The sequence below is a fragment of the Protopterus annectens genome, chromosome 13.part0, assembly GCF_019279795.1.
Source record: "Protopterus annectens isolate FY-2018-M chromosome 13.part0, PAN1.0, whole genome shotgun sequence".
NCBI classification, from domain to species: domain Eukaryota; kingdom Metazoa; phylum Chordata; order Ceratodontiformes; family Protopteridae; genus Protopterus; species Protopterus annectens.
Window position 1 is genome coordinate 25,489,772 of NC_056747.1, and position 27,973 is coordinate 25,517,744.

The 27,973-nt window shown below is 39.4% G+C and overlaps 1 protein-coding gene across 2 annotated transcripts in view; it reads left to right on the forward strand.

Moving 5' to 3' along the window:
• LOC122817559 (complement C1q subcomponent subunit C-like) overlaps window positions 1-27,646 on the forward strand; it is a 48,134-nt gene extending 20,488 nt beyond the window's left edge. For both annotated transcript variants that reach the window (XM_044090595.1, XM_044090594.1), the window contains exon 3: window positions 26,716-27,646. In XM_044090595.1, coding sequence (XP_043946530.1) covers window positions 26,716-27,272 — 557 coding nt within the window. In that variant the 3' untranslated portion in view covers window positions 27,273-27,646. The remainder of the gene's footprint in view (window positions 1-26,715) is intronic.
• The last annotated feature ends 327 nt before the right edge of the window (window positions 27,647-27,973 follow it).

The window sequence follows — 27,973 nt, forward strand, 5'->3', positions numbered from 1 at the left end:
AGGTGGTATGCCACTGAGTAGAGCTGGAGTTTCTTTAACCGGGCAGCATATGGCATCTGTTTGAGCCCTTTGATCCTCTTGGTGAGGTACTTTTGGGATCTTTCCAGTTGCTGCAGGTGTCCGTTAAGGTACATCCCAAAAGGGGCATTGTACTCAATTATGGGCCTGATGAGGGATGAGTAAAGAGGCACGATGACCCCCATGATCCAGATGTGAATCCCTTCATGATTAGGTGGGCTGTATAAAAAGTTTTTCTAACCACTTTGGCCACGTGGTTGTCAAATGAGAGATTGCTATCAACTTGGGTCCCCAGGTCCCTAATTACGTCTTCTGTACTTAATGGATTACCACCTATGTGGTAATTTGTGGGTACTTTGTTTTTGCCAAAGGGGATGACTATACACTTTTTGGCATTTAGCTTGAGGCCATGGCCCTGGCACCAGTTGTCTGTTTCTATGAGGCCCTTTTGGAGGATGCTTGTGTCAGCTGGAGAGTCGATTATGGCGCCCAGTTTGCAGTCATCTGCGAACTTGGTCAGCCACGGTCCTTCCTTGTTGGCCTGTACCTCCGAGAAATATATACCGAACAAGAAAGGTCCCAGGACTGAGCCTTGTGGGACACCACTTGTAACTGGTTTGGAGTCTGACATGGCTCCAGCAATTCTAACCATGTGGGTTCTGTCTTTGAGCCAGTTTGCAATCCATCTAGTGATATAGGGGTTTATATTTAAGCTGGTGAGCTTATCTATAATGCCTGAGTGGGGTATTGTATCGAAGGCTTTTGCGAGGTCCAGGTAGGCTGTGTGGACCACTTTCCCCTCGTCAATAGCCTTGGTGACTGTTTCAAAGAAATCAACCAGGTTTAAGAGGCAGGATCTGCCCTTAACAAAGCCGAACTGGGTAGGATCCAGTGTCTGTAGGTCCCCAATATCTTTATTTATGAGGTCCATGATGATCCTTTCCATAGCTTTGCAGACCAAGCTAGTCAGGCTTATGGGGCGATAGTTTCCAGGATCCGTTGAGGCACCACCTTTATGGAAAGGGACAACTGTTGCTGTACACCACTCTTTGGGCACATATCCTGTAGTAAGGCTGAGATTGAACAGTAGTTTTATGTTTGGATTTAGCTCTTCTTGGAGTTCATGAAGGACGCAGCCCGGGACACCGTCTGGTCCCATTGATGCTGTGTTTTTGTTTGGAGTCTGACATGGCTCTAGCAATTGTAACCATGTGGGTTCTGTCCTTGAGCCAGTTTGCAATCCATCTAGTGACATAGGGGTTTATATTTAAGCTGGTGAGCTTATCTATAATGCCCGAGTGGGGTATTGTATTGAAGGCTATTGCAAGGTCCAGGTAGGCTGTGTGGACCACCTTCCCCTCGTCCATTGCCTTGTTGACTGTTTCAAAGAAATCAACCAGGTTTAAGAGGCAGGATTTGCCCTTAACAAAGCCAAACTGAGTAGGATCCAGTGTCTGTAGGTCCCTAATATCTTTATTTATGAGGTCCATGATGATCCTTTCCATAGCTTTGCAGACCAAGCTAGTCAGGCTTATGGGGCGATAGTTTCCAGGATCCGTTGAGGCACCACCTTTATGAAGAGGGAGCACTGTTGCTGTACACCACTCTTTGGGCACATATCCTGTAGTAAGGCTGAGATTGAACAGTAGTTTTATGCTTGGGTTTAGCTCTTCTTGGAGTTCATGTAGGACGCAGCCCGGGACACCGTCTCAGTTGATTGAACCATATAACCAACATTTCAGAAGTTTGAACAGTGTGAATAGAGATCGCCATGCATAGCAGAATGGGAAATTTGCCATTTTCCTTAATGTAGTGTGATCTTGGAATTGATATATTCAATTAGCAGGGGGGTGGGGGTGCAGGGGGGGCTTGCCTCCCTCAAAAAAGAAAAAAAAAAGAAAAAACAATTTTTTTATTTTTTATTTTGTTTCAGACTTTTGAAATGCTGGTTATATGGTCTGTATAACATTCGGAATTTTGGACGTTCAATCAACTGAAGGAATATATATATATATATATATATATATATATATATATATATATATATATATATATATATATATAGATAGGTCCCCTTCAGTAGATCAAACTTTTAAATAGGTTCATAGGTTCGTACTAGGCTATCTGCCCTATGGCATTTATAAGCCTAGCCAGAGTGTGTGTGGCTTTCACCAACCCTTAGGATGAGAATACTATGCCCATTTAGGGTTTAGTTTACTGTGCCTCTTTCTAGTAGTGACACAGAGATGACCCCCGGGGTAAACCTACGATCTCCCATCCACTCGTCAAGACTTCTCTTGAATAAAGTTAGTGAGGGGCTCTGCCTAACATGGATTGGGACTCTGTTCCAGAGTGTAGGGAGCCTCTGGGTTATGAATCTGTCCCTCCAGCACGTCCTATTTTTTTCTGTGTTAAGGTTTAAGTCTCTTGCTCTCGTGGCTCTGATGGATTTGGATTTTTTTGAGGTGGAGCATGTCCATTAATTCCGGATTGGACATGGCCTTGTACGTTAGGCACAGGTCACCTCTGAGTAGGCGGTATGCGACTGAATAGAGCTGGAGTTTTTTCAGTCGGGCAGCATATGACATATGTTCAAGACCCTTTATCCTCTTGGTGAGGAACTTTAGGGGTCTTTCCAACTGCTGCAGGTGTCGGGTAAGATACATCCCAAATGGGGCATTGTACTCAATCATTGGCCTAATAAGAGATGAGTACAGGGGCACAATGACCTCTCTTGATCTAGATGTGAAACCCTTCATGATAAGGTGGGCAATATAGAAGGTCTTCCTAACCACTTTGGCAATGTGAGTGTCAAATGAGAGGTTAATGTCAACCTGGGTCCCTAGGTCCCTGATTACCTCTTCCGTACTTAATGGATTACCACCTATGTGGTAATTTGTGGGTACCTTGTTTTTCCCAAAGGGTATGACTATACATTTTTTGGCGTTAAGCTTAAGGCCATGGCTCTGGCACCAATTATCCATTTCTATGAGTCCTCTCTGAAGGATGTTTGTGTCTGCTGGAGTATCAATTATGGCGCCCAGTTTGAAGTCATCTGCAAACTTTGTCAGCCATAATCCTCCTATGTTTGCCTGTACCTCAGAAAAATAAATGCCAAACAAGAGGGGTCCCAGGACTGAGCCCTGTGGGACACAACTTGTGACTGGCTTAGAGTCTGACATAGCTCCAGCAACTCTGACCCTGTGGGTTCTGTCCTTGAGCCAGTTTGCAACCCATCTCATGACATATGGGTTTACATTTAAGCTGGTGAGTTTGTCTATGATGCCCGAGTGTGGTATTGTGTCAAAGGCTTTTGCAAGGTCAAGGTAGGCTGTGTGAACTGCCTTACCTTCATCAATGGCCTTAGTGACGGTTTCAAAAAAGTCGACCAAGTTCAAAAGGCAGGATCTGCCCTTGACAAAGCCAAATTGGGTAGGATCCAATGTCTGTAAGTCCCCAATGTCTTTGTTTATGAGTTCCATAATGATCCTCTCCATAGTTTTGCAGACCAGGCTCATCAAGCTTATGGGGCGGTAATTTCCAGGGTCCATAGAAGCACCGCCTTTGTGAAGTGGGGCCACTGTTGCCGTACACCACTCTTTGGGTACGTATCCTGTAGTAAGGCTAAGATTAAACAGCAGCCTTATGTTTGGGTTTAGTTCCTCTTGGAGTTCATGTAGCACACAGCCCGGGACACCGTCCGGTCCCATTGATGCTGTGTTTTTAGCTTTAGAGAGGGCGGCTCTCACCTGGGCATCTGAGATGTTAGGGAGGCTACACTCTGCTGGGATAGTTATTTCTCCTTTTGGGGGGGAGGGGGAGGAGAAATTTGCACTTAACCTATCTGCCAGAATGTTGGCAATGTCAGTGGGTTCAGTGTATTTATTGTCATTTTGGACTAACTCTGAGCATATCTGGGAGTTTCCACCCAGGTTTCTAACATAGCTAAAGAAGGCCTTGTGATTGTCTTTTGTGTCTTTTGCGATTTTTCTCTCAAAGTTGGCCTTGGATGATTTTATGAGTGATCGTAGTTTTTTGCTAGCACTGATCAGAGATGCCTTCCCATTTAGGGATTTTGCTCTGTCATGTAGTAGCTTCCTCCTACTGTTGTAAAGTTTGTTTATGGCTGGGGTCCACCAGACCGGGTGCCTGCCTTTGGGGGAATGGGTCTTGGTTTTATTTGGGATTGCATGATCCATGCATTCTTGAAGGTGCCCGTAGAAGGCATTTGCAAAGGATTCAGCAGTGTGGGTTGTGGTTTCCACTGGCCCAGGGACCTTGAAGGATACCACTTCAGTCTTAAGAAGTGTGAAGTTGGCTTTTGAGAAGTTCTTCACTGTGGTCTTTTGTGCAGGGAGTGGGGGCGGGATGTGGATTTCCAGTGAGATTAATTTATGGTCTGATCTTACCAATGAGGGATATACTTCCGGTGTGGAGCATTTTGTCTCCATGTTTGTGATGATTAGGTCTAGTATATTGTCTCCTCTTGTGGGAATGGTGACTAGTTGTTCCATCACATTTGAGTTTATGAATTCTAGGAACCTTTGGTCTAGGGTGTTTGGGCTTGAGTAATGTTCCCAGTCTATGTTTGGGTAGTTGAAGTCTCCCAATATGATGGTATTTGGAGAGACATTCATACTCTCCAGTGTCTTCAGGAAGGCTGTGTGAGTTTCCTGAGTTTGAGAGGGTGGTCTGTAGCATGCTACAAATTGTAAGGTGGTTTTGCCTATGGTTAGTTGCACCTGGATGGTCTCCGATGCTTTGTGCATTGCCAGTAACCTGGAGGTGTGGGTATCTTTGATGAATATGGATACTTCCCCTCCTTTTGTGGTTCGGTCCAAGTTTTGGGGCCTGAAAGCATGATATGATGTAAAACCTGATAGTGCTGGTGTGCTCTCAGGAGCCTTGAACCAGGTTTCAGTCACTGCACAGACATCGATTTTCTCCATACTGAGGAGGGCTTCGAGGGCGTGCATCTTGAGGTTTAGACTTCTGGCATTGAGCAGCATTACCCTTATTATTTTTCCACTTGTGTTTTCTAGGGAGGTAGGTTTGTCATTTGAGCCTTGCCTAAAAAAGCACTATGGGGGAGGCAAGAGCCTTGTCCAATATCCGGAAGCCCAGGGGTGACAGTTGCAAGCCATCCCTTGTGAAGCAGCGTGGCATGTCGAGCATGTCATCCCAAGCAGACAGACATTGGATCCCCTTTGAATGACACCAGTAATTAAGCCAATTGTTAAAACTGATCATTTTGTCTTTGTACTGTGGCATCATTCTTGGTGAGGGTAAGATGCTGCTCAGGGTCAGGGTCATACCGGCCTGGGCTACATAATCAGAGAGCTCCTCTATGTCTCTTTTCATGTAGTCCAGGGAGGTACATCTCAGGTCGTTCACACCGGCATGTACAATGACTGAGTCATATTTGTACTTGCTGTGGAGTGACCTGAGTGCTTGTGTTATGTGGCGGATTCTAGCTCCTGACAGGCAACTTACTGTGACCCTCTCCTTGTTCAGTCTGGTGAGCGGGACGTCAGTGTGTCTGACTATGGAGTCACCTATTACAAGTGTGTCTGGCATGTTGTTTGGCCTTAAGGGCTGTGACTGTTTAGCACACTGACTTTGTGAACTATGTGTTGCATGTGCTATGTCTTGAGGTGGCGGTTGCTTGGGTGTCTGCTTTGGAGGCCTCTGTTGCTTTGGTAGTTTTTTAATCAGCGCCTCCGAGTATGTTTTTGTGTGTTTATGTGTTTGGTTTGCAGTTGTGAAAGTTCTGTGTGAGACTGGGTTTGTGGTGTGCGTGGTTACCTTCTCCTCCTGCCTGGTCTTGCCAGTACTGAATTGAGAGAGCTCATCCTCCAGTTTGGCTATATAGTTGCATCTCTCGCATATATTTGTATTTGTTGGGAGGAGGAGAGGGTTGTCTGTGTACATGAGGCAATTGTAACATTGCCTCAAGATTCCCAGATTCACCAGCTGAACAGGAGAGGATGCCAGCAACTGACCCTTCGACATGCTAGAATAGTGAAAAAGATTGCTGTGTAACTGAGTCAGAAAGGATCTATAGGGAAATGGGTACTCAAGGGAATTTAGGTGAAAGAAGTACTTTCTTTTGTTTAAGAGTGCTTTACCTGTATAAAAAATGCTTTAGGAGCAAGTGCTGAGCTTTTCAGTTGGAGAATAATTTGTTTAGATTGCAAGTAGGGCAGCTCTAATGGAAAAATTGAAGAGTAGACTTTACGGAGCCAGAAATAGTTTAAACTTGATTAACCGGCGCTGCCGTATGCTGCTTTATGAGCAACTTCACGCTAATTCACGCTAAAGCGCGCTAAAGCTCACAAAAGCGGGCTTTATAGCAGGGGGTTGAAAAGAGCCAGGAATCGACCCAAAATGGCCAATAAACTACAAGTTACTGGGCTGGAACCACTCCTCTAGGGACAAATAGGTTGCTCAGTGCTCCCCACTCCCACTGGTGAACAAAGAAGCTTTCTCTTATCCAAATAAGGATATGGATAGCACAGGAACTAAGACAAAGCCCAGAGATCAGCAAAATCTGAAGACTGGACTATTCTAGTTCAGAAAAGTGGGAAAACAAGGATTTTTTTTTTGTTTTTTTTACAGAGAAAGGAGAAAAAGATACAGTAACAAACAGTAAATGCTATAAAACGGCTAGAGCACTTGAGTGTGTTAGCCTAACAATTAAATTAAACAAAAAATAACTTTTTAAAGTGCTAACAGTATAAATTCAACACAAGTACAGTAAAAACAATATGCAGAGCTGTTTTTTAAGTGAAATGCAGTTGAGATGCAGTAATTTAAGCGAAAGCCAGAAAAAATACTTATAAATCCAGGAAAGTCACTCTTTCACTCTCTGCTGTTTGTAGAACTCTGCAGGTCACTACGAAAAGCTGTGCTGAGTCTTTTACAAGTGAAAAAGCACGCAAAAGCGGGCTTTATAGCAGGGGGTTGAAAAGAGCCAGGAATTGACCCAAAATGGCCAATAAACTACAAGTTACTGGGCTGGAACCACTCCTCTAGGGACAAATAGGTTGCTCAGTGCTCCCCACTCCCACTGGTGAACAAAGAAGCTTCCTCTTATCCAAATAAGGATATGGATAGCACAGGAACTAAGACAAAGCCCAGAGATCAGCAAAATCTGAAGACTGGACTATTCCAGTTCAGAAAAGCGGGAAAACAAGGATTTTTTTTTTTTTTTTTTCTTTTTTTACAGAGAAAGGAGAAAAAGATACAGTAACAAACAGTAAATGCTATAAAACGGCTAGCGCACTTGAGTGTGTTAGCCTAACAATTAAATTAAAGAAAAAATAACTTTTTAAAGTGCTAACAGTATAAATTCAACACAAGTACAGTAAAAACAATATGCAGAGCTGTTTTTTAAGCGAAATGCAGACGAGATGCAGTAATTTAAGCGAAAGCCAGAAAAAATACGTATAAATCCAGGAAAGTCACTCTTTCACTCTCTGCTGTTTGTAGAACTCTGCAGGACACCACGAGGAGCTGTGCTGAGTCTTTTACAAGTGAAAAAGCACGCAAAAGTGGGCTTTATAGCAGGGGGTTGAAAAGAGCCAGGAATTGACCCAAAATGGCCAATAAACTACAAGTTACTGGGCTAGAACCACTCCTCTAGGGACAAATAGGTTACTCAGTGCTCCCCACTCCCACTGGTGAACAAAGAAGCTTCCTCTTATCCAAATAAGGATATGGATAGCACAGGAACTAAGACAAAGCCCAGAGATCAGCAAAATCTGAAGACTGGACTATTCTAGCTCAGAAAAGCGGGAAAACAAGGATTTTTTTTGTTTTTTTTTCTCTTTTTTTTACAGAGAAAGGAGAAAAAGATACAGTAACAAACAGTAAATGCTATAAAACGGCTAGCGCACTTGAGTGTGTTAGCCTAACAATTAAATTAAACAAAAAATAACTTTTTAAAGTGCTAACAGTATAAATTCAACACAAGTACAGTAAAAACAATATGCAGAGCTGTTTTTTAAGCAAAATGCAGTCGAGATGCAGTAATTTAAGCGAAAGCCAGAGAAAATACTTATAAATCCAGGAAAGTTAATCTTTCACTCTCTGCTGTTTGTAGAACTCTGCAGGACACCACGAGGAGCTGTGCTGAGTCTTTTACAAGTGAAAAAGCACGCAAAAGCGGGCTTTATAGCAGGGGGTTGAAAAGAGCCAGGAATTGACCCAAAATGGCCAATACACTACAAGTTACTGGGCTGGAACCACTCCTCTAGGGACAAATAGGTTGCTCAGTGCTCCCCACTCCCACTGGTGAACAAAGAAGCTTCCTCTTATCCAAATAAGGATATGGATAGCACAGGAACTAAGACAAAGCCCAGAGATCAGCAAAATCTGAAGACTGGGCTATTCTAGTTCAGAAAAGCGGGAAAACAAGGATTTTTTTTGTTTTTTTTTTTTCTTTTTTTTACAGAGAAAGGAGAAAAAGATACAGTAACAAACAGTAAATGCTATAAAATGGCTAGCGCACTTGAGTGTGTTAGCCTAACAATTAAATTAAACAAAAAATAACTCTTTAAAGTGCTAACAGTATAAATTCAACACCAGTAAAAACAATATGCATAGCTGTTTTTTAAGTGAAATGCAGTTCAAAGCTGATAAGGCCGAGACCATAACATCGAATTCAGACTGATTGGAGATCCGTGTACAGTGCAGAATGGGAAGATTTCCCATTTCCGCAATGTAGTGCAATCTCAGAGTTGGTATATTTAAGTAAGGGGGGTGTGTGGGGTGCAGGGGGTCATAGCCCACCTGCTACAGCAGTTTAATTTTGTTTTTTTGTTTTTTTCTTTTTTTACTTCATTGTTCGAACTGTTACAAGTTCGAACATATGGTCTCGGCCATATGTGGTTCGAACTTGTAATATGTTCGATCTACTGAAGTAGATCTATATATATATATATATATATATATATATATATATATATATATATATACACACACACACATATGTATATATATATATATATATATATATATAGAGAGAGAGAGAGAGAGCGAAACAAGTTTTTTCTAATCACAGGACTGCTTTTTAATTATTTAAATATTGTGAGATTGTTGGTTTGTTTTGCTACATTTTTTTTTTCTTTTTTTTTAGTTTGCATGATTACAGCACTTTTATGCCTCTGATGGTTTTTCCTGCTTCTGTCATAAAATATAACTAAGCAGGCTATCTTAAACGGTAGTCTACTAAGGCTGCATAATTGAAGCAAACTGCTGACAAGTTACTTGGAGTACTAGGACATCATCAGAGTACTTGTTTAGCATGTCCACACATGCACACACACACACACACACACACACACACACACACACACACACACACACACACACACACACACACACACACACACACACACACACATTGCAGATACAAATTCCACATTTTATACCCACCTAAATGTTTGAAGTCATTAGATATATTAATTCATACTACCCCCTGAGTGATGTTGTATAGCCAGAAAAATCAGAGCAGATCATTCTCTGCTTCCTTCTCATCTCCATTATAACCATCATCTGTACAAGTAATTAGGAGCTAAAGACTGATGTGTGTCAGTCTTGATGATCTTGCTGACTACATGTGCAAGGAGAAAACAAAGACCAAGAAGTGGGAATAGTGGCAATTTAGGAGAAAGTCACAACTTCGAAAGTGAAGAGCATGGTAGTTGTTATGCTTTCATATTATTTAAGCACTACAAATGAAGTTCCTTGAGTACAGAAGGAAACAATAATTACTATGTTGAGATGCTATCATTAAGTCTAGACCACCCTTAGGGATATGTCCCAGTAGAAAAAGATAAAATACTTTTACTAGATGCCTGCAAAGTAGCATTTACTAGAAGGCATGTTTCTTTCCTCCTTAAAGAAAATACTACACTACATCTAACAGGATTAATAGTAACATATATAATACATAAAATGGTTTACCTTCACATCACTGATATACGTTTGTGTGAGTGCACTTGTGCAAAAGGATATTTTCATAGTTTTGAAATGCCGATTTTCATTTTGCTATAAACACAATGTCGACTTGCTCTTCCTGTACTAAGCCTCAGATGGCAAATGGGTTTTCATAGGTTCATAGGTTCATAGGTGTGTACTAGGCTAATGGCCCTGGAGTCTTTGCAAGCCTAGCCCAAAGGATTACCCTGGCATCATGCCACCCGACCTTAATTCACAAAGTGGGAACTTAGTGGAAGTTCACGCTCAACTCCCAGAAATGTCGAATGTTGAAAACCAATTTTACCATGTTCGACATTTGGGAGGAAAAACATTTTACATTTTGACATTTAAGTTCGGCTTAATGATTACTCGCACAGCTGCATTTTAGTGATATGAAGGTAAGCCCATAAAATTGATAGGTTCCATGGAAAATAATTGTTTGACTGAAAGACAGTATTACAATAACTATTAATTTGTTTTTAGACTATAGATTTAGCTTTAGATCTGGTCTAACTGTGCTTATTGGATGATTGCTATGCCTTAGGAGAAGAAAAACTGAAAAATTCAGCAGCTAGCTTAAGACCTGATGACTACAACAGGACCTTACCATGGTAAAACACTGGATTAAAATGGATGAGCTATCATGTTTTTTTTTTTAATGAACTTTTTGCTCTGTCTAGCACCACTCTTTGTTCATTATCTGCCACTCTAGGTGTATTCGACCATTCACTCCCCATCATTGGGGTGAAGTTTGACAAGGAGGGCCAATCACTCAGACAACCAGCAGGGGAAGTTTGAAGGTTTTTCTATTTTATGTCCTAGCTCCTTGTGCACACTCAGGGAAGCACTGGGGAGGGGTGCACAATGAACTTACATTGGTGGATGCCTCCACACTTCTGCAAAAGCAGTTCCTGCAAGCAGCCTAGCCTCTTCCCAGTGTAAGTTAACCTCTATAAGAAAATATCAAGCAAAATCTATAGTTAACATACAAAGATTAAATGATACTGTAGCTGCAGTCTCTGTAACAACAAATAGGTATAGGCACTTGATATGTAGGTCTGAGTCAGGCACACTACAGATTGCCCCATATGTTAGGTAATATCCCTTTGGAGTATCATCAACCAGTATGCAAAGTGCTCTTTGCAGTTCTGCTCCAAGGTCAAATACTCCATCATGGATAACTGAGCTTTCATGTCCCCCAGACAGAGATGGCAGCAATTTCTCTGTGCAGTGGACCCCCTCCCCCATCTATGGCTTTTTGCTCCTATGTTAGCAAGGTTGCCTTGTTGCATGCATGTTAAATTATCTTGGTAAACCTTCCTCAGCTCTGCTTATCTATTGTATTGTAGCTACTGATGTGATTACTTGCCCTGAAACGTCCCATCAGAAAGGCCTAGTCGTATCTAACATTCTGAAGCACTTTTCAGCTATACAATAGGAAGTCCTGAATGTCCCTCTGCTTGTGATAACTTCTGCTTTATGTTCCTCACTTTGTCACGTAGATCTACCTGTAATTTTAAAATTTTATATGTGTTGCATCTGGTTGGGGACACATGGCTGAAGTGAAATTCTGAGGCAGAGTCATATGGCATTCACAGATTTACTGCTGGCAGAGAGAAGCACAAAGCACCATGCCCTGATCTTCATTAAGCAAAATAAGAATACACCTCTGTGTATCACTAAAGGTCCTTAGAAAATGTAGGAAAAACACAGCAAACAAAATATCCACAATGGACCACCATGAAACTAAAAGCCTTTTAATAAAATGACTTGAAAACCATAAAAACAAAAAAAAAATAAGTTGGCGTTTCAGCAGAGAAAATGGATAAGTGCTTTTAGCTTAATAGCCTTCTTCAGATCCTCAGTTTGTTCTGCTTCAGCAAATTGTTTATGTATGACAATGAACCAATCAGGAGCTTCAGAACAGGGCAACTCCTTCTTTCTGACTATTCAGTACTTCTTAATAGGGCTGCAATTTACCGCAGGTTTTATTGGACATATTGCATTCAGACCGGGCTTTTGATCAGCCCATAAGTCCGCTAGCCATTTAACTTTGTTGATCTCTCTTTTATTGTGTATATCACCTTCCCTTATATTTTCTTGAAGAGTCTCAGGAACCATAAAGTTACATGAATGGCCAACATGCTCCATAACATGATTTGCTAGAGCACTGATTTCGACACAGTTCTTTATATCACTCCTATGACATAAATTCCGTTCTTTAAATTTTCTGTTGGTTTTACCTAAATGAAAAACTGAACAGTTTTGGCAAGCTGCGAAGTATATAAGATTCTTGGTGTTACCTTCAGCATACCCCTTAAACTATAAGACCTTCCAGTAACTGATTAAAGAAAATACTTTGTTGTGTTGATACAATGGCCACATACATGAGTACCTTTTTTGGAGCTAATCTTCTTGCGTATTCCATCTTTATTACACAGTAATCATTTCAGATTTTTTTTTATTCTTAAAGACAAATTTAGGTGTTTCACCTAAATATTTTTTATATTTTCATTTACAGTTAAAACTGACCAATATTTTCTCACTATTTTACAGATCTGCAAGGTGTCATTGCTGTAAAATGGCATACATCGTAAATTATCAAATGTCCTTTGCTGCTTTTGATAATTTTTATTAATCCTATGTTCCGAGTATAGTGGGGGTCCTTTTTGAAGAAGTTTTTAATCATGAACATCATGCTTTAGAACAACAACTCAAGAATAGAGGTTAAACAAAGATTTTAACATGAACATGGAGAAGATACATGAAATAAGAAGTCAAAAAGACATCTGCTATACTCGGAACGTAGGATTAATAAAACATATCAAAAGCAGCAAAGGACTTTTGATAATTTACAATGTATGCTAACTTACAGCAATGACACCTCACAGATATGTCAAATAGTGAGAAAATATTTGTCAGTTTTAACTGTGGATGAAAATAAAAAAAATATTTAGGTGAAACACCTAAATTTGTCTTTAAGAATAAGAAAAATCCGAAAAGATTACTGTTTAATAAATATGGAATGCGCAAGAAGAAGATTAGCTCCAAAAAAGATATTTATGTATGTGGCCATTGCAAAGCATGTAGTTGTAGCAACACAACAAAGTGTTTTCTTCATCCAGTTACTGGAAGGTCTTATAGTTTTAAGGGATGTGCTGACTGCAACACCAAGAATCTTATACACTTCGCAGCTTGCCAAAACTGTTCAACTTTTTATGTAGGTAAAACCAAAAGAACATTTAAAGAATGGATTTTATGTCACATGAGTGATATAAAGAACTGTGTGAAAATCAATGCTTTAGCAAATCATGTTGTGGAGCATGTTGGCCATTCGTTTAACTTTATGGTTCTTGAGACTCTTCAAGAAAATATAAGGGAAGGTGATATACGCAATAAAACAGAGATCAATAAAGTTAAATGGATAGCGGACTTGTGGGCTTTCAGCCCGGGCTGAATACAGTACTTCCAATAAAACCTGTGGTAAAGGAATGTCACCCCTCTTAAGAAGTACTGAATAGTCAGAAAGAAGGAGTTGTTCCATTCTGAAGCTTCTGATTGGTTGATTGTTGTACTTAAGCAATTTGCTGAAGCAGAACAAACTGAGGATCTGAAGAAGGCTTTTAAGCTGAAAGCACTTATCCATTTTCTCTGCTGAAGCTGCAACTTATTTTTCTTTTGTTTTTATGTTTTTCAGGTTGTTTTATTAAAAGGATTTAGCTTCATGGTGGTCCGTTCTGGATATTTTGTTTGCTATGATCTTCATTAAGTACGGAGTTTTAACATTATATCCATTTCCATGATAGGTACCAGATGCTGACACAAGCAAAAAGCACAGAATCATACAGATTCAATACAATTGCTGTCATTCACCCAGTTAAAGGACTACATACTGTAAGCACCCCTAATTATTAAAAGTATTGTTAAGAAATATTTAAACACATAGCCTATGTATAGTGTATCTTTCCAGCCAGTACAATGCAAAGCTATGTAAAGCACCTCATCCTTTTAATCAGCATTTCTTATCATTTCATGACCAGTCATGTGGCCAGGTTCCATCTTTCCTTGCATCTCCCTTAATGTACACATAGCAATTGCCTCACTTTCCCCATGCTTGGGATCCTGCTCGCATTCATCTTCTTCCATTTCAATGATGTCCAAGCATGTCTTCATTGTCTTGCTCCACCACTATCTACTCTTCTAATGATTGCAGCAACCCTTATAGTCTGATGATGACTGAGCAGAGGAAAAAAATTGCACCTGCATTGGAAAATAAGCCATTAAAATTAACGGAAGTGGCCTGACTGTTGGCATATGTGGATAAAGCCCTAAATGCAGCCCAAGTGACCAGAGGTTGACAAGTAGCTTAGGAGCTTGACAGTGCAGGGAGAAATGAATGATATGCCCATCCTAGGTTGGGGGTGTTGATTCCAGGCTGACTTGCACTACTGGTCTGATGACAGGAGCTCATCGGAGATTAAAGGCCTTTTGTGATGTGATCTGTTGCTGAGAAAGATGTAGGCATAGCTTCAAACTTGTGACAGCTGCCCATGCAAGCATGTGTGATGTTGATACATGTACAGACTAGGTGCATATGTGGCCTTTGCAGTGATATACATACTCCCATCACCACCATGGGTAGTGTTTAGGCAATAAAATAAAAAGAAAAAAACCTTATTTTTCAGGATGCTAGTGATAGCACAAGCCACTCTTATGGCAGCCTGGATGACTGCCCCCTTCAGACAGTGTATGTCTGATTTAGAGGATAAATGACATGCAGCAGACAAGGGCAAAAATTACTCAAAATGTGGCAGAAAACAATAATTTATACTTTATTTTATGTCCTCAGCTCTCTTTTAATGCCAGGTGCAAACTGAACCCATTGTTTCATTATCAAACCTGACAAATCATGATCGACAAACCCAGGTCTTCCATCTACCATGAGTTTTTTACCAGGCTATCAAATCTGCATTAAGATCTTTTCCTAATTATTCCAAGATAAAACATGTGCTCCACAAGCCATTTGTGTTAGTAGTATGTAGGCCTTTTCAACGCCTACAGATCTCTTAGAGACTATAGTCCATTGAGCCATCATGGTTTTCATGAACTCCAGGAAATCAAATCCTTCTCCATCTTCTAGAGTCTTCCTCCACTGCAGACATCTCCTCCCTACCTTGTCTTCTTCTGTGAACAGCTTCTGCTCAATACAGAATATTTCAGTGAGTAATTCTATGGATTTATTTTATACATTGACATTGTTTTGTTGAAACATCATGGCTTCTTAATCTTCTTTCAAAAACTCACTTTAGTCATCCGCTGATGACTTGAGCTATTGAACACATTGATTCAACAATTCATTCACTACTTTCACCTGCTGACTGAGTTTTTCCAAGGGACCTTTTATATCCGCTTTCCTTATTTTGATTACCATTTGCCAATCACTTTCTTGAGGCTCAGCATTGAGTTGCTGACTCTTAGATTCAGTTAGTAAAACATCTCATCTTCACTTTTTAGCTAATAAGATATCATTCCAGAGATGAGAAATTGCCTTGAAAAGCAAACTTTAAATGTTTATAGATACACTTTTATTGACTGCATTTGAAAGATTGGCTTACGGGAATGTCAGACCTTCTGAAGCACCTGAAGATCTAGTTAAAAAATTTTTGATGTTGTGTGGAAAGCTGAAACATCTCTGGATCTGTAAACTGGGAGTGTGGTCTGCTTTTCCAGAAAGAAGCACAAAGGAGTATTCCAGGTATAAAGACATTGCATTCCTCAGCCACTCTGTATAAGGCCTTTCCAGATACTCTAAAGTAGACTTTGACCTGAGACTCTGATTCAGAATGAGCAATGTGGAGTCCAGTTTGGCCTTTGCACAGATACTGAAGTAGAAATGTGTGTGCCAGAACTGTCGGTATGTGTTATGTGAACCTGGAGAGGATATATGACTGCATAATCAAGAATGACTTAAAAGAGGTGCTAGAATAGCACATGGTCATAGAACTGCTGCTGTGGGCCATTCTGTCCCTGCATTAAAAGACCAAGAGCTGGGCCTATATTCTTGGGATTAAGTCAGATATGTTCAATATGGATGTAAGACTCCACCAACTGTATATCTTTTTTCACCTGGTCTTTGTGATTTTCAAGTAAGGGACATGAAAGTGAAATCAAGGATGTGTGTGTGTGTGTGTGTGTGTGTGTGTGTGTGTGTGTGTGTGTGTGTGTGTGTGTGTGTGTGTGTGTGTGTGTTTGCACATCAGAAACATTCAGTTATGCTTTTGTTTTTTTTTTTTCATAAAGAATTAAAGTTTTGTCTAGATCAGAATATAGCTCTGCATAATTGTATGTATCTATCTATATATATATATATATATATATATATATATATATATATATATATATATATATATAAAGATATATATATATATATATATATATATATATATATATATATATAAAACCCAGAAAAATAGGTGTAGACCTCTTGGGTTTTCGATCCTGAGTGATGCCTGCCCAGAGGGAAGAAATAACCAGTTTTACAAAGCCTTTCACTCTTGATCCTAAACAGTGAACAGATTTCCACGTGTAGTCGGTGGTGGAGCTAGCTCTAAAAAGAGCTGTTTTAGCCCTATGGGCAGCTGGAGCTCTATATATAGAGCTGTTACAGATCTCTATGAGCTCTGAGAAGAGCTGTTTTGTGTTTAGAATGCCCTTTCGGGCATTTTGGGGATATATATATATATTTTTTTTTATATAATATTATATATTTTTTTATTGTTAAATTTAATCTGATTTGTTAAAACATTTTTGGTAGGAATCATGACACTGTATAAAGTAACTGAGAAGCAGATTGTAGCTACTGAGAAATGTTTTTTGTTAATTTCATGTTTGCAGTTTTGAATAGATGATCTTTAATGATACCTCCTCAGAGCAATGCCAGTGAAAAGCTAAAGTGCTTGATGAATAGAGCACACTGTTACTGACATTTTATGTACTTTTACTTCTTGCTTTTACCGTTGTTTACATGCACATTCATCAAAGCATATCTGCTTCAAATGCTTAACATGGCATTTAGGTATGGGGCACATGATCTAATGCAAGACCAGGGAGACTTGATGGAATCCTCAGACCTGTTTCCTGATGATTTCTTGCTATAGCAATTTGGTAAACTTTTATTTTCCCATTGACTATGTCACTGATGGTTATTTTCTCCACAGTATAAATTTTAATGAATGGTATTACTCACCTGTTAATTACTAATTCTTTATTTTGCTGTGAATTACCTTATTCTATAATGCGTATTATATGTGTTAAATAAAATTAAAAATTCAATACACAGGAGGTTCAGATTCAAAAGTTTACTAGTGTACACCAGGAGGCAAAAAACCATACAAGTACAGAATTTTGTCTGACATGAAACAGGAAGCACACAATTTTATATAGGTTTGACATTCAAGCTATGCCCACCTTACTGGCGTGACATGTCACAGGGCATCTACATCACTTTAGCTTACAAGCCTCTATTCTTTTAATCTGCTGATGCAGTATGTTTTAAAAAACTTTTCCTCTAGATACAATACGGCCTTGCTATCCAGCTGGTCAGTCATAATGTCTTTCTGTAAAGTTACTTGTTCAGGGTTCCATATCAGTTCGAATACAATAGCAGCTTCAGTCTTTTAATGTATGTCTTTGTTCTCTGTTATACTTTCTCACACAGCTGTGTGCTATCTAAGTAACACATATACAAGGCCAGAACATCCCAACAGGAAAAAGCAGAAGATTTCATTATTTCACACATTTAATTTCCTGACCCAGCAGATAATCACTTATGAAAAGCATAAACATTAAAACTTGCTAAGCTAGCATTCTGCCAGGTTCAGAGATAAGCTTTTGCTTCAAGCCATACTGCAGTTTCAAAACTACTTCACATTTAGACATGAATTAATTTTACTACTATATGATTAATAGAATAAAAGGCATTATATACTACTTTGCTTTTAAGCTAGCATTTCTCATGTATTCAAATACACATTTTTCTAACATTTTTCCCCATTAATACTTTTTATTCTATTTTGAAGTATGCATAGTGTCATTTCATCTCCTAGCCTTTTCCACTCAGGATTTTCAGCTAGGTGAGTCATTCAATCTATACTTCAGAAAAAGCATAATCTGAAATCAATCTTTCAATTTCAATATCTTGGTAGAAAGTTTCAGTAACAGATACATCAACAAATTCTTTGATTAATCTTTTCATGCAGGGAATTCCACAGCAAACACATGCTCCTATTAGGAGTATATCCACACAAATGGCAATCAGAATATTCATTAGGATGGAACCCCACCCCCCAAATAGATTCTGGAAAAAGTCCGTCAGTGGGTTTGGGCCTGGTTCAGTCATGGCTGATACTTGCTGAATTACCTCTAGGTGGTTATTTATCTCATGACGATTGTTAGGAATAAATGCACAGCATTCTTCTTTGATAAGCACGCACATACCACCTCTTGCCGCTAGGGTGAAGTCAAGAGCCATCCGATTTTGTAGCACAACAGTTCTCATTGCATTCAGTTCATCAGTCACTAGTTCTAGGGCAGAAAAAGTTGCATTACTCATTACTTCATGAAGTTTCGACAATGTCCTCAGCTCCCAGATCAATTTGACTGCTCCATAGGCTAGGAATATTCCCACCCAGGATATAACACTGTCACTCAAGTCCATATGAGTCAATTCGCTTTTGTCTTTTACTGAATTATGGTCTTTCCAACCAGCTTCGATCTTCCCAACTGGATTCACAGGTTTCTTAACTGGACCTTCGGACTTTTGAGCTGTTTCTCTTACGTTTCGTATTTTACCCAAAGGTAATTCTGCAGTATGTCTTATTGCCGGAACCAAGTATCCCAAAAAACAACTGCCGGACCAATTCTCAGGTAACCATTTATATGCCTTTTTCCCACAAATAAAATAACAGTTTTCTACTTTAGTACTAATACGCATTAGCCCTGCATGAAACATTTTCTGATCTATAACTGACAATTGTTTAGACAGAACTAGATTTTTTTTTAATGTCACTCATAGTTGTTTTCAATGAGTTCAAATACGAGTCATAATTATTATTGCAAAAAGTATTGCCATTACTTTTCTTAATATAACATCGGTATACTGGAGAGTGTAATTTTTGTAGAAACATACAACTCCTTTTTGTGTGATAGGTAAAAATAAAGCTATTTTGTCCTGTGATCTCACAGTTCCTGTGTCGAAAAGTAAATTCTCCCAAGTCTCATTTATCCACAAAGGGACAGCGGACATTATCAGTCCTCCATATGCTGTTGGTATAGCTGTACAAACCCAGCAATTTGAAATGTTCATAGTCTCTGCATACACACGTTTCATGGCTAGGTATGTGTTAAAATTTGAATGCCAGTCTATAGACATTTCATCACGCCTTCCCACTTTCACTTGTGCGGTTGTGTGCAGGATAAACCACAGCAAGAGGAAAATTGTCACAATTACAGTTAATAAATGTACACACAACAAAATGATTATGCTACATCTCTGGGGTTGATCTAGACTTCTATTTGCTTTGTTTTTGGCCATCTCGGTCTGGTTGTATATCAGTCACAAAGTTTTTATCAAGTTGAAAGTTCTTTACCGGTTTGCAATGCGTCAAATGAACCCAGGACGTCCTCTCAGCCACTCTGACTGCCGTAGGCGTTGCCAACAGAACCTGGTACGGTCCCTCCCACTTTGGACTCGCCCAATTCTTCCTTTTCGTCACTTTCACCCAAACGTATGTCCCAGGAACCACGACTGCTTCCACCGGTCTGGTCTGTTCCTTATCTGAAAAAGAGTTTAACTGCAAAACAGATTTATTTGTTAACAGTCTCTTCATATAACTAGCTAATGAACTGTCAGCCTCTTGCTCTGCAGGCATGAGAGCTTTCCACTGAGGCACATAATATGCTCTCCCAAAAACCATTTCAAAGGGAGTCAAACCCTTTAGATTTGGAACCGTTCTCATACTCAGCAGTGCTAAAGGCAGACAGTATATTCAATTCTTTTGGGTCTCCTCTACTAGCTTCCTAAGTTTATTCTTTAGGATACCATTGTACCTTTCCACCAGTCCTGCTGACTGTGGGTGGTAAGCACAATGGTTCTTCAAGGAGATACCAAAAAATATCCCAAGCTGGTGAATCGTTTGTTTCACAAAATGTGTGCCATTGTCACTATAAATCCTTTCCGGAATGCCAAATCTAGGGATTACTTCTTTTATCAGGGCTTTTGCCACTGTTGCTGCATCCGGGTTTTTGGTTGGAAAAGCTTCTACCCATTTAGAAAACATATCTATAATAACTAAACAAAACTTTTTCCCTTCACATTTATTCAATTCTATGAAATCCATACAAATAGTATGGAATGGGTATGGTGGTATAGGAAAACTTCCTTGCTTGGTTTTAAATGCCCCTTGTGCATGATGCTTGCTACAAGTATGACAAGCTGCACAAATTTTTTTTGTGTAGTTTATGTATCCATATGTTTGGAATATTCGATTTACTAACTGTACCATCCCCCCTGTTGAGACATGGCACTGTCCATGGCTCAACAAAGCTGCATATCTAAATAAATTAGATGGTAATATTGGTTTTCTTCCTTTGGAAATGTACAGTCCATTCTCAAGAATTGCACCTCGTTTTACCCATTTTTGTTTTTCTGCTTTTGTAGTAAGCGTCTGCATTGTTTTTAACATGTCTAAATCTAAAATCTCAGAGGGTTGTAATTCCTCATTTAGAAGTACAGTTTCTGAGTCTGAGGCTGCTTGCTTTGCAGCTGCATCAGCTCGTGCAGTGCCTTTCGAAATCTTATCTTGTTGTCTTGTATGAGCTACACATTTACAAATAGCTACTTTGGTAGGTAACTGAATAGATTCTAATAACTCCAAAATAAATTGCGCATGATTAATAGGTTTTCCACTTGATGTTATTATTCCTCTATTTTTCCATTGTTGTGCAAATACATGTACTGTAGAAAAAGCATACTATCAGTATATATGTTCACACACTTGTTTTTTGCTAAAGTACATGCTCTCGTCAAAGCTATCAACTCTGCTGCTTGTGCAGATAAGTTGTGTGGTAAGGATTGAGCTTCTAAAATTTCAGTGTCTGTAACTACTGCATACCCCACCAGATTCTTCCCTGTAGGACCCCTTCTGCATGAGCTGTTCACGTAATATTTCACCTCAGCATTATCCAAGGGCATATCTGTAACATCTTGCCTAGGTAAAGCTAACTGTTCAATTTCCTGCAGGCAGCTGTGTGGTGTGCCCTCCGCAGGAGTTGGAAGTAATGTTGATGGATTCAATGTCGTACATCGTTCAATTGTCATATGAGGTTGGCTCAGCAGTATAGTCATACATGAAAGATGTCTAGCAGGAGAAAGGTATGCCATTTTCTCTTGCAGTAAAATTATTGCAACTGCATGAGGCACTCTCAATGTGAGAGGGTGGAATAACACCACTGAGGCCGAAGCCTGTACTGCCATTGCGGCTGCAACTACTGCTTGTACACAGTGAGGCAAAGATTGCGCCACTGGGTCTAACTGTGATGAATAGTAGGCTATGGGGTGTTGCTTGTCCCCATGTCATTGCGTCAATACTGACGTCATGTACCCTTGCTTACAATCTACGGTCTGAAAGAACCGTTTGTGATAATTTGAAAGTCCTAAAACTAATGAAGAAGCTATTAACTGCTTCAACCTGCAGAAAGCCATTTCTGCTTCAGTTGTCCATTGTAAGATATCTTGTGCTGCCATTGGTGTCTTATATATCAAGTCAGTCAGTGGAGCAGATTCCAAAGCATAATTTGGTATCCAGCTCCGACAAAAATTAGTTGTACCTAAGAAAGACATCATCTCTTTCTAGGTCGTTGGCTTGGGTGCTTGCAAAATTGCTGTTTTTCTTTCCTCATCTAGTATTCTGCCTTCATCGGATATTACATATCCAAGGTATCTAACTTGTTTTCTCCAAAGTTGTAACTTACTTTTGTTTACTTTGTGTCCTTGTGTTGCTAAAAATTTCAATAATGCTACAGTATCCTCCCTGCACTGTTGCTGGGTGGGGGCTGCTAGCAAGATGTCATCTACGTAAAGTAGAATTTGACTTCCTCCCGGTGGAGTAAACCCTGCCAGGTTGCTAGCCATTTCATGTGCAAATATTGTTGGGCTCTCACAATATCCCTGCGGTAGTCGAGTATACGTATACCTTTTACCCTGAAATGTAAATGCAAACCAAAATTGACTATCAGGATGTATAGGTATTGAAAAGAAAGCATTGCTAATATCTACCACAGAGAAATACTTCTGTTGTGGTTCTAAATCGTTTAACAAGGTATGTGGGTCTGGCACCGTAGGTGCTCTAGGTATTACTGCATTATTTACAGCTTGTAAATCTTGTACCATCCGCCATTCCCCGTTTGCTTTTTTAACAGGAAATAGGGGTGTATTACATGGTGAATCAGGAGATTCTACCAGTACTCCTTCTTTGAGTAATGCTGCTATTATAGGCTTAATTCCTATTTCTGCATCCTTTCTCAAAGGGTATTGTCTCTTCTGTGGTCTAAAAGCTGACTTTGGGGTAATTGTAACTGGTCCTGCTGTTCGAATAAGTCCTACATCTGACTTGCCTGTTGACCAAAGAGTTGTTGGAATTTCGCATAAGGCCTTTTCTTCTTCTTCTAACAAAAATGCTAATCAGCTGTCCTCGCTAGATTGCAAGTGTACAGCTGGATGTGCCTGTGTCAACCAATTCAGTTTTTGTTTTTGTATCCCATGTTCTGACAGTTCTAAATCAGTCTGTTTCTCCCATCTTGTTACTTTTTCTCCTAAATCTACCCATTTAACACTTTTGTTCTTTGTCAAGCTGACATGTGGCAACCGATTTGATCTATACAATGCAAGGAATTCTTGAGGTAATGAACAGCTAACTACACTGTTCCCCTCAGTATCCCAGTATAAAGTACGCAAAACCAATCTAGTTGCACGATTTCTAAACAGTTCTTGCTCATACTCTCTATCAGGTCCTGGTGCAGTACAGTAGTATAGAGTACAGTGTAACAAATGCTGTCGATCAGTGTCAAGGGAGGGGGCTTTACTGATGGCTACATTCATCAGCTCCTCGGTTACTGCCCCTGGACCAGTTGTGACTAGGTCCTGGCTGTACCAATAAAAGGTTTCACCCTCCGATCGCACTACAAAGGTATCCATTTGTCTCTGTGCTTCCATGCCTTGTACAGTTGGAACTACTGCTATGCCAAATATCTGCATAAGGTCCCTGCCCAATAGGTTTACTGGACACTTTGCAGAAACAACTATTTTACTTCTCTGGGTCATACCTGAAACAGGGTCAGTTATTGCTATATCATGGGAAAGTGGTTCCCTGTATAGCTGTCCATTTGCAGCTTTTACCAATATATAATCAGGTGATTCTGAATATTCTGGTAACTTGGAGGGGTGTATCAAAGTCCGTGACGCTCCTGAGTCACACAGGAATTTGACTTCCCTTCCCTCCACCAGAAGTGTAACTTCCGGTTTCGTATCTGCCAAGTAGAGCTCTAAGCTCAATAATGCTAAGTCCAAAATTTCACTTTCTTCATCCTCCATATCTACTTGCACTTCCTTTACTCCTTCTATCACATTTACATTTGTTTTCTGTTCATTAACTTTTCCTGAAGATTTCTGACTCTTACATGATGTATCTTCACTATCATATAGTCAGTCCTCATCTCCCTTATCTTCTGTAATTACCTTTTTGTTTTGCCAACAATCCCTTGCTAGATGTCCTTTTTTTCTGCACTTGAAGCATTCACCTCTCTTTTTCCTTTCTTCAAAGTCTTCTGATCGTTTGTCAGACTGTTTGTTTCCTTGGGTATTTTTCTTGCCCTTTTTACCTGACTGTAATACAAATACTTCAGCTACGTCTTCAGCAGTGAAGACTTGCGCCTTCTTTTTCTTTTTACTGTTAAAATGTCTCTCAGCATGTCTAGCATATTCATATAAGACTCCCTGTTCGATGATCTATCATATGCTTCGTAATGAAGCTGCTAATAGGTGCAATGCAATCTTTCAAAAATGCATTTTTTAATTTTTGTTCATACGGGGAATCAGTTGTTTGGTTCTCAGGAACTGACATACCGCTATGATTATTAAAACATTCTAATAATCTAGCATAATATCCATCTATTGTCTCATTTTCCTGTTGTATGCATCGATTAATGCAAGTCCAGTCTGCTCTGGGTTTCCATTTCTCAGAGATTCGGTCTGTCAGACCTTTCACTCTGTTGTCTAACTCTGCGTCACTATGTGGGAGTGGTCTGAGCTCTGCATTACGAGGATTCCAGGCACCACAAATCATGTGCCAATCTGGACCTGTAATTTGTCTTACTACTTTTTCTACTTCTTCCCCATTCAAGTGGTAACTTAACCTCATGCCTTGTAAATCTTCTAAATATTTCGTAAAATTAACTTTCGGATGGGGGATTCCCTCAGTAGCCTTCCGGATGTCTTCCGGTGTCCATGGTCTATATACTAAGAGTGTTGGATCCTGCCCTTCCTGTCCTGCCTGAGAATTTGGAACTTCTATAAGTGGGCATATTTCTTCCTCACTCTCATCCTGTAGATTTCTCTCTATTTGGTATAATTCTGTGTCCCTATGTGTTTTATGTGTTCGGGACCTAGTCTCAATAGGATCTCTAACAAATAATTGTGGTTTCGCTAAAACTTCAGGATAACGTGGAGGCGGACCAGCTTGTCCACTCGCTTCATATCCTGAAAAGGGTAAGGGAGGGGGTAAGGGAGGAGGAGGAGGAGCTGTCGCTATTACCAAGTTATTATCCTCTTTGTCTAAAAATAATGTTTTTGAATTTTTAAGCTTCTGTTCTCTACGATTTGCTTCCTCAATCCACCTGTGTGCTTGAGGAATGCCTAGTTGGCGTTGCTTTTTTGCCTGACCTCCTGCATCAGATTTAAGCTGTTTAAGGAGTTTAACTAGTGAAGGTTTATCTAGTTTACCATCAAATTCATATTTGTTAACCCATTTCGTATAATACCTAACGTTATCAGAACGCTGTAATTGCATGTATTTTGCGTCTTCGGTTAGGGGCGGATCTCGCGAGGTTTTAGTGCACTGATTACCCATGTCAAAGAAAATGTTACGTAACCCTTTTTTATCATGTGATATCAAGTTCTTAGTTCCTGTTTACAGTTTATCTAGAATAACTGCCTACCTTATTCTGTTACCCTGATCTATGACCAAATGTACAGTACTTCCTTTTGTCCCTGATCTGCAAAACAAATCTTGACAACAATATACTGTAACCTAGTCCCTGATATAAAATAGAAAAATGGCAAATTCTTCATACCTGAGCCTCCGGTATTGAACTGTTCAAATGTCCACTCTTCGGCCACAGATCAGAAAGTGGCCAGCCTCTTTACACGACAATTCAGTCGGAGGTCTTTTCACCCAAGAAGAACTGTTTCAGTAACTTCTCCTGCACAGTATTCGACCACCGGTAGACTCTGATCTGCAGCTGACTGAGGGAATTTTCCGGTCCGAAGGACCAAACTGTTAAATAAAATTAAAAATTCAATACACAGGAGGTTCAGATTCAAAAGTTTACTAGTGTACACCAGGAGGCAAAAAACCATACAAGTACAGAATTTTGTCTGACATGAAACAGGAAGCACACAATTTTATATAGGTTTGACATTCAAGCTATGCCCACCTTACTGACGTGGCATATCACAGGGCATCTACATCACTTTAGCTTACAAGCCTTTATTCTTTTAATCTGCTGATGCAGTATGTTTTAAAAAACTTTTCCTCTAGATACAATACGGCCTTGCTATCCATCTGGTCAGTCATAATGTCTTTCTGTAAAGTTACTTGTTCAAGGTTTTGTATCAGTTCGAATACAATAGCAGCTTCAGTCTTTTAATGTATGTCTTTGTTCTCTGTTATACTTTCTCACACAGCTGCATGCTATCTAAGTAACACATATACAAGGCCAGATCATCCCAACAGGAAAAAGAAGATTTCATTATTTCACACATTTAATTTCCTGACCCAGCAGATAATCACTTATGAAAAGCATAAACATTAAAACTTGCTAAGCTAGCATCCTGCCAGGGTCAGAGATCAGCTTTTGCTTCAAGCCTTACTGCAATTTCAAAACTACTTCACATTTAGACATGAATTAATTTTACTACTATATGATTAATAGAATAAAATGCATTATATACTACTTTGCTTTTAAGCTAGCATTTCTCATGTATTCAAATACACATTTTTCTAACAATATGCATACTGTTAAATAAAAACTACTGTTTGGCATATCTTATTTATCAAATTCATCACATCAGTGCAGTGCTTGAAAAATGTCAGTCACTATATCGCATGTTACCAAATAGCTATCTTACAGTGAAAGCAGTTTACTAATTATTAAGGCCATCAGTTGTTGATGGTTGATCAAAGTACCTGTTACAGTATCTGACTAGTCCATATCTGTAGAAACCTTGCAATTAAAACTAGTTTGGATTGCAGACCTTTTTCCTCATTCAGTCGGTATGTGGTCTGCCCATTAAACAAATAGTTATATCTTTATAGTGCAGTTACTGACTGATTTGCCTTTGTTCTATAAAACAATTGTTTCTTCAACTGTGTTTTCTAGGTCCCCCCGCTTCTTATGAAAATGCAGCTGTGAAGGGAGAGAAAGGAAACCAAGGACCTTCTGGTCCCCAAGGAAAAAATGGACGCATGGGATTTTCTGGTGTTCCAGGAATAAAAGGAATCAAAGGAATTAGAGGAGAGAATGGAACCACCGGCTATCACAAGTCTCTAAGGAAATCAGCTTTTAGTGTGAAGAGATCAACTGGCGTTTTTCCAGCACGTGATTCACCTGTGGTCTTCACCAGGGAAATTACCAATGATCAGAATGATTACAATACCAAAACAGGCAAGTTCACCTGCAAAATCTCTGGCATATATTACTTCGCCTATCATTCATCATCCACCAACTCCCTTTGCCTCAGCTTAGTTAAAGATGGTAAAAAGGTATGCAGCTTCTGTGACCACAAAGTAAATTCTCATCAAGTGAGTTCTGGTGGGGCCGTGCTTAGCCTAATGCAGGGGAATGAGGTCTGGCTTGAAACCACAGACTACAATGGAATGGTTGGCACTGATTTGCATGACAGTGTCTTTACTGGTTTCCTGCTCTTCCCAGACTAGCCAATGTAAAAGACAGTCTACAACAAGTTAAAACAAATTATCAGCAGATACAATCAATGAATTAAAAATCATTCAGAAATTATGACAATGATTGTAGTATAACAATTGTATTTGTCTCCTTTAAAGTACTGGATCTATAAGTCACAGCTGCATTGCTATGTCATTAAAATATGTGATGCTGGTGTTACATAACATTTATAAGCACATTTATGCAAATATAGTTGTATAAAAGTAACCCATATGTTGTCTCAGTAGTTTGCAACTTCTTTTATTTCACAATTTATTTAGCTAGTGGACGTTGGCACTAATATAAGTGTATGCAACATGTTTGTTAAGCTGATTCTTAGCTTGCAAAAATAAAACAATACAAGTAATGTGGCGCTTCATAAACTTGTCTTTCTTTTTCCTACTTGTGTGAAATGTTCTGGTTTAGGCCATAAAACATGTTCCACTTTAATGGGTTTGGGTAATAATGCATTAATATTTCAGTCTATGTTTTTGTTTCGGTTTTATAAATTGTAATATGTTGAAATAATTTATATAATCCCAACCAACTTTTTGACTAAGACTTTGCTTCTTTTGATGTCATGTGCAGACATGAGGCTGAAACATTGTATTCTCTTTATATTCTATAAAAGTAAAATACTATGGGAAAACGCAGCCTATGGTTAAGTCACAACTTTTTTTTTTGTTGTTAACTA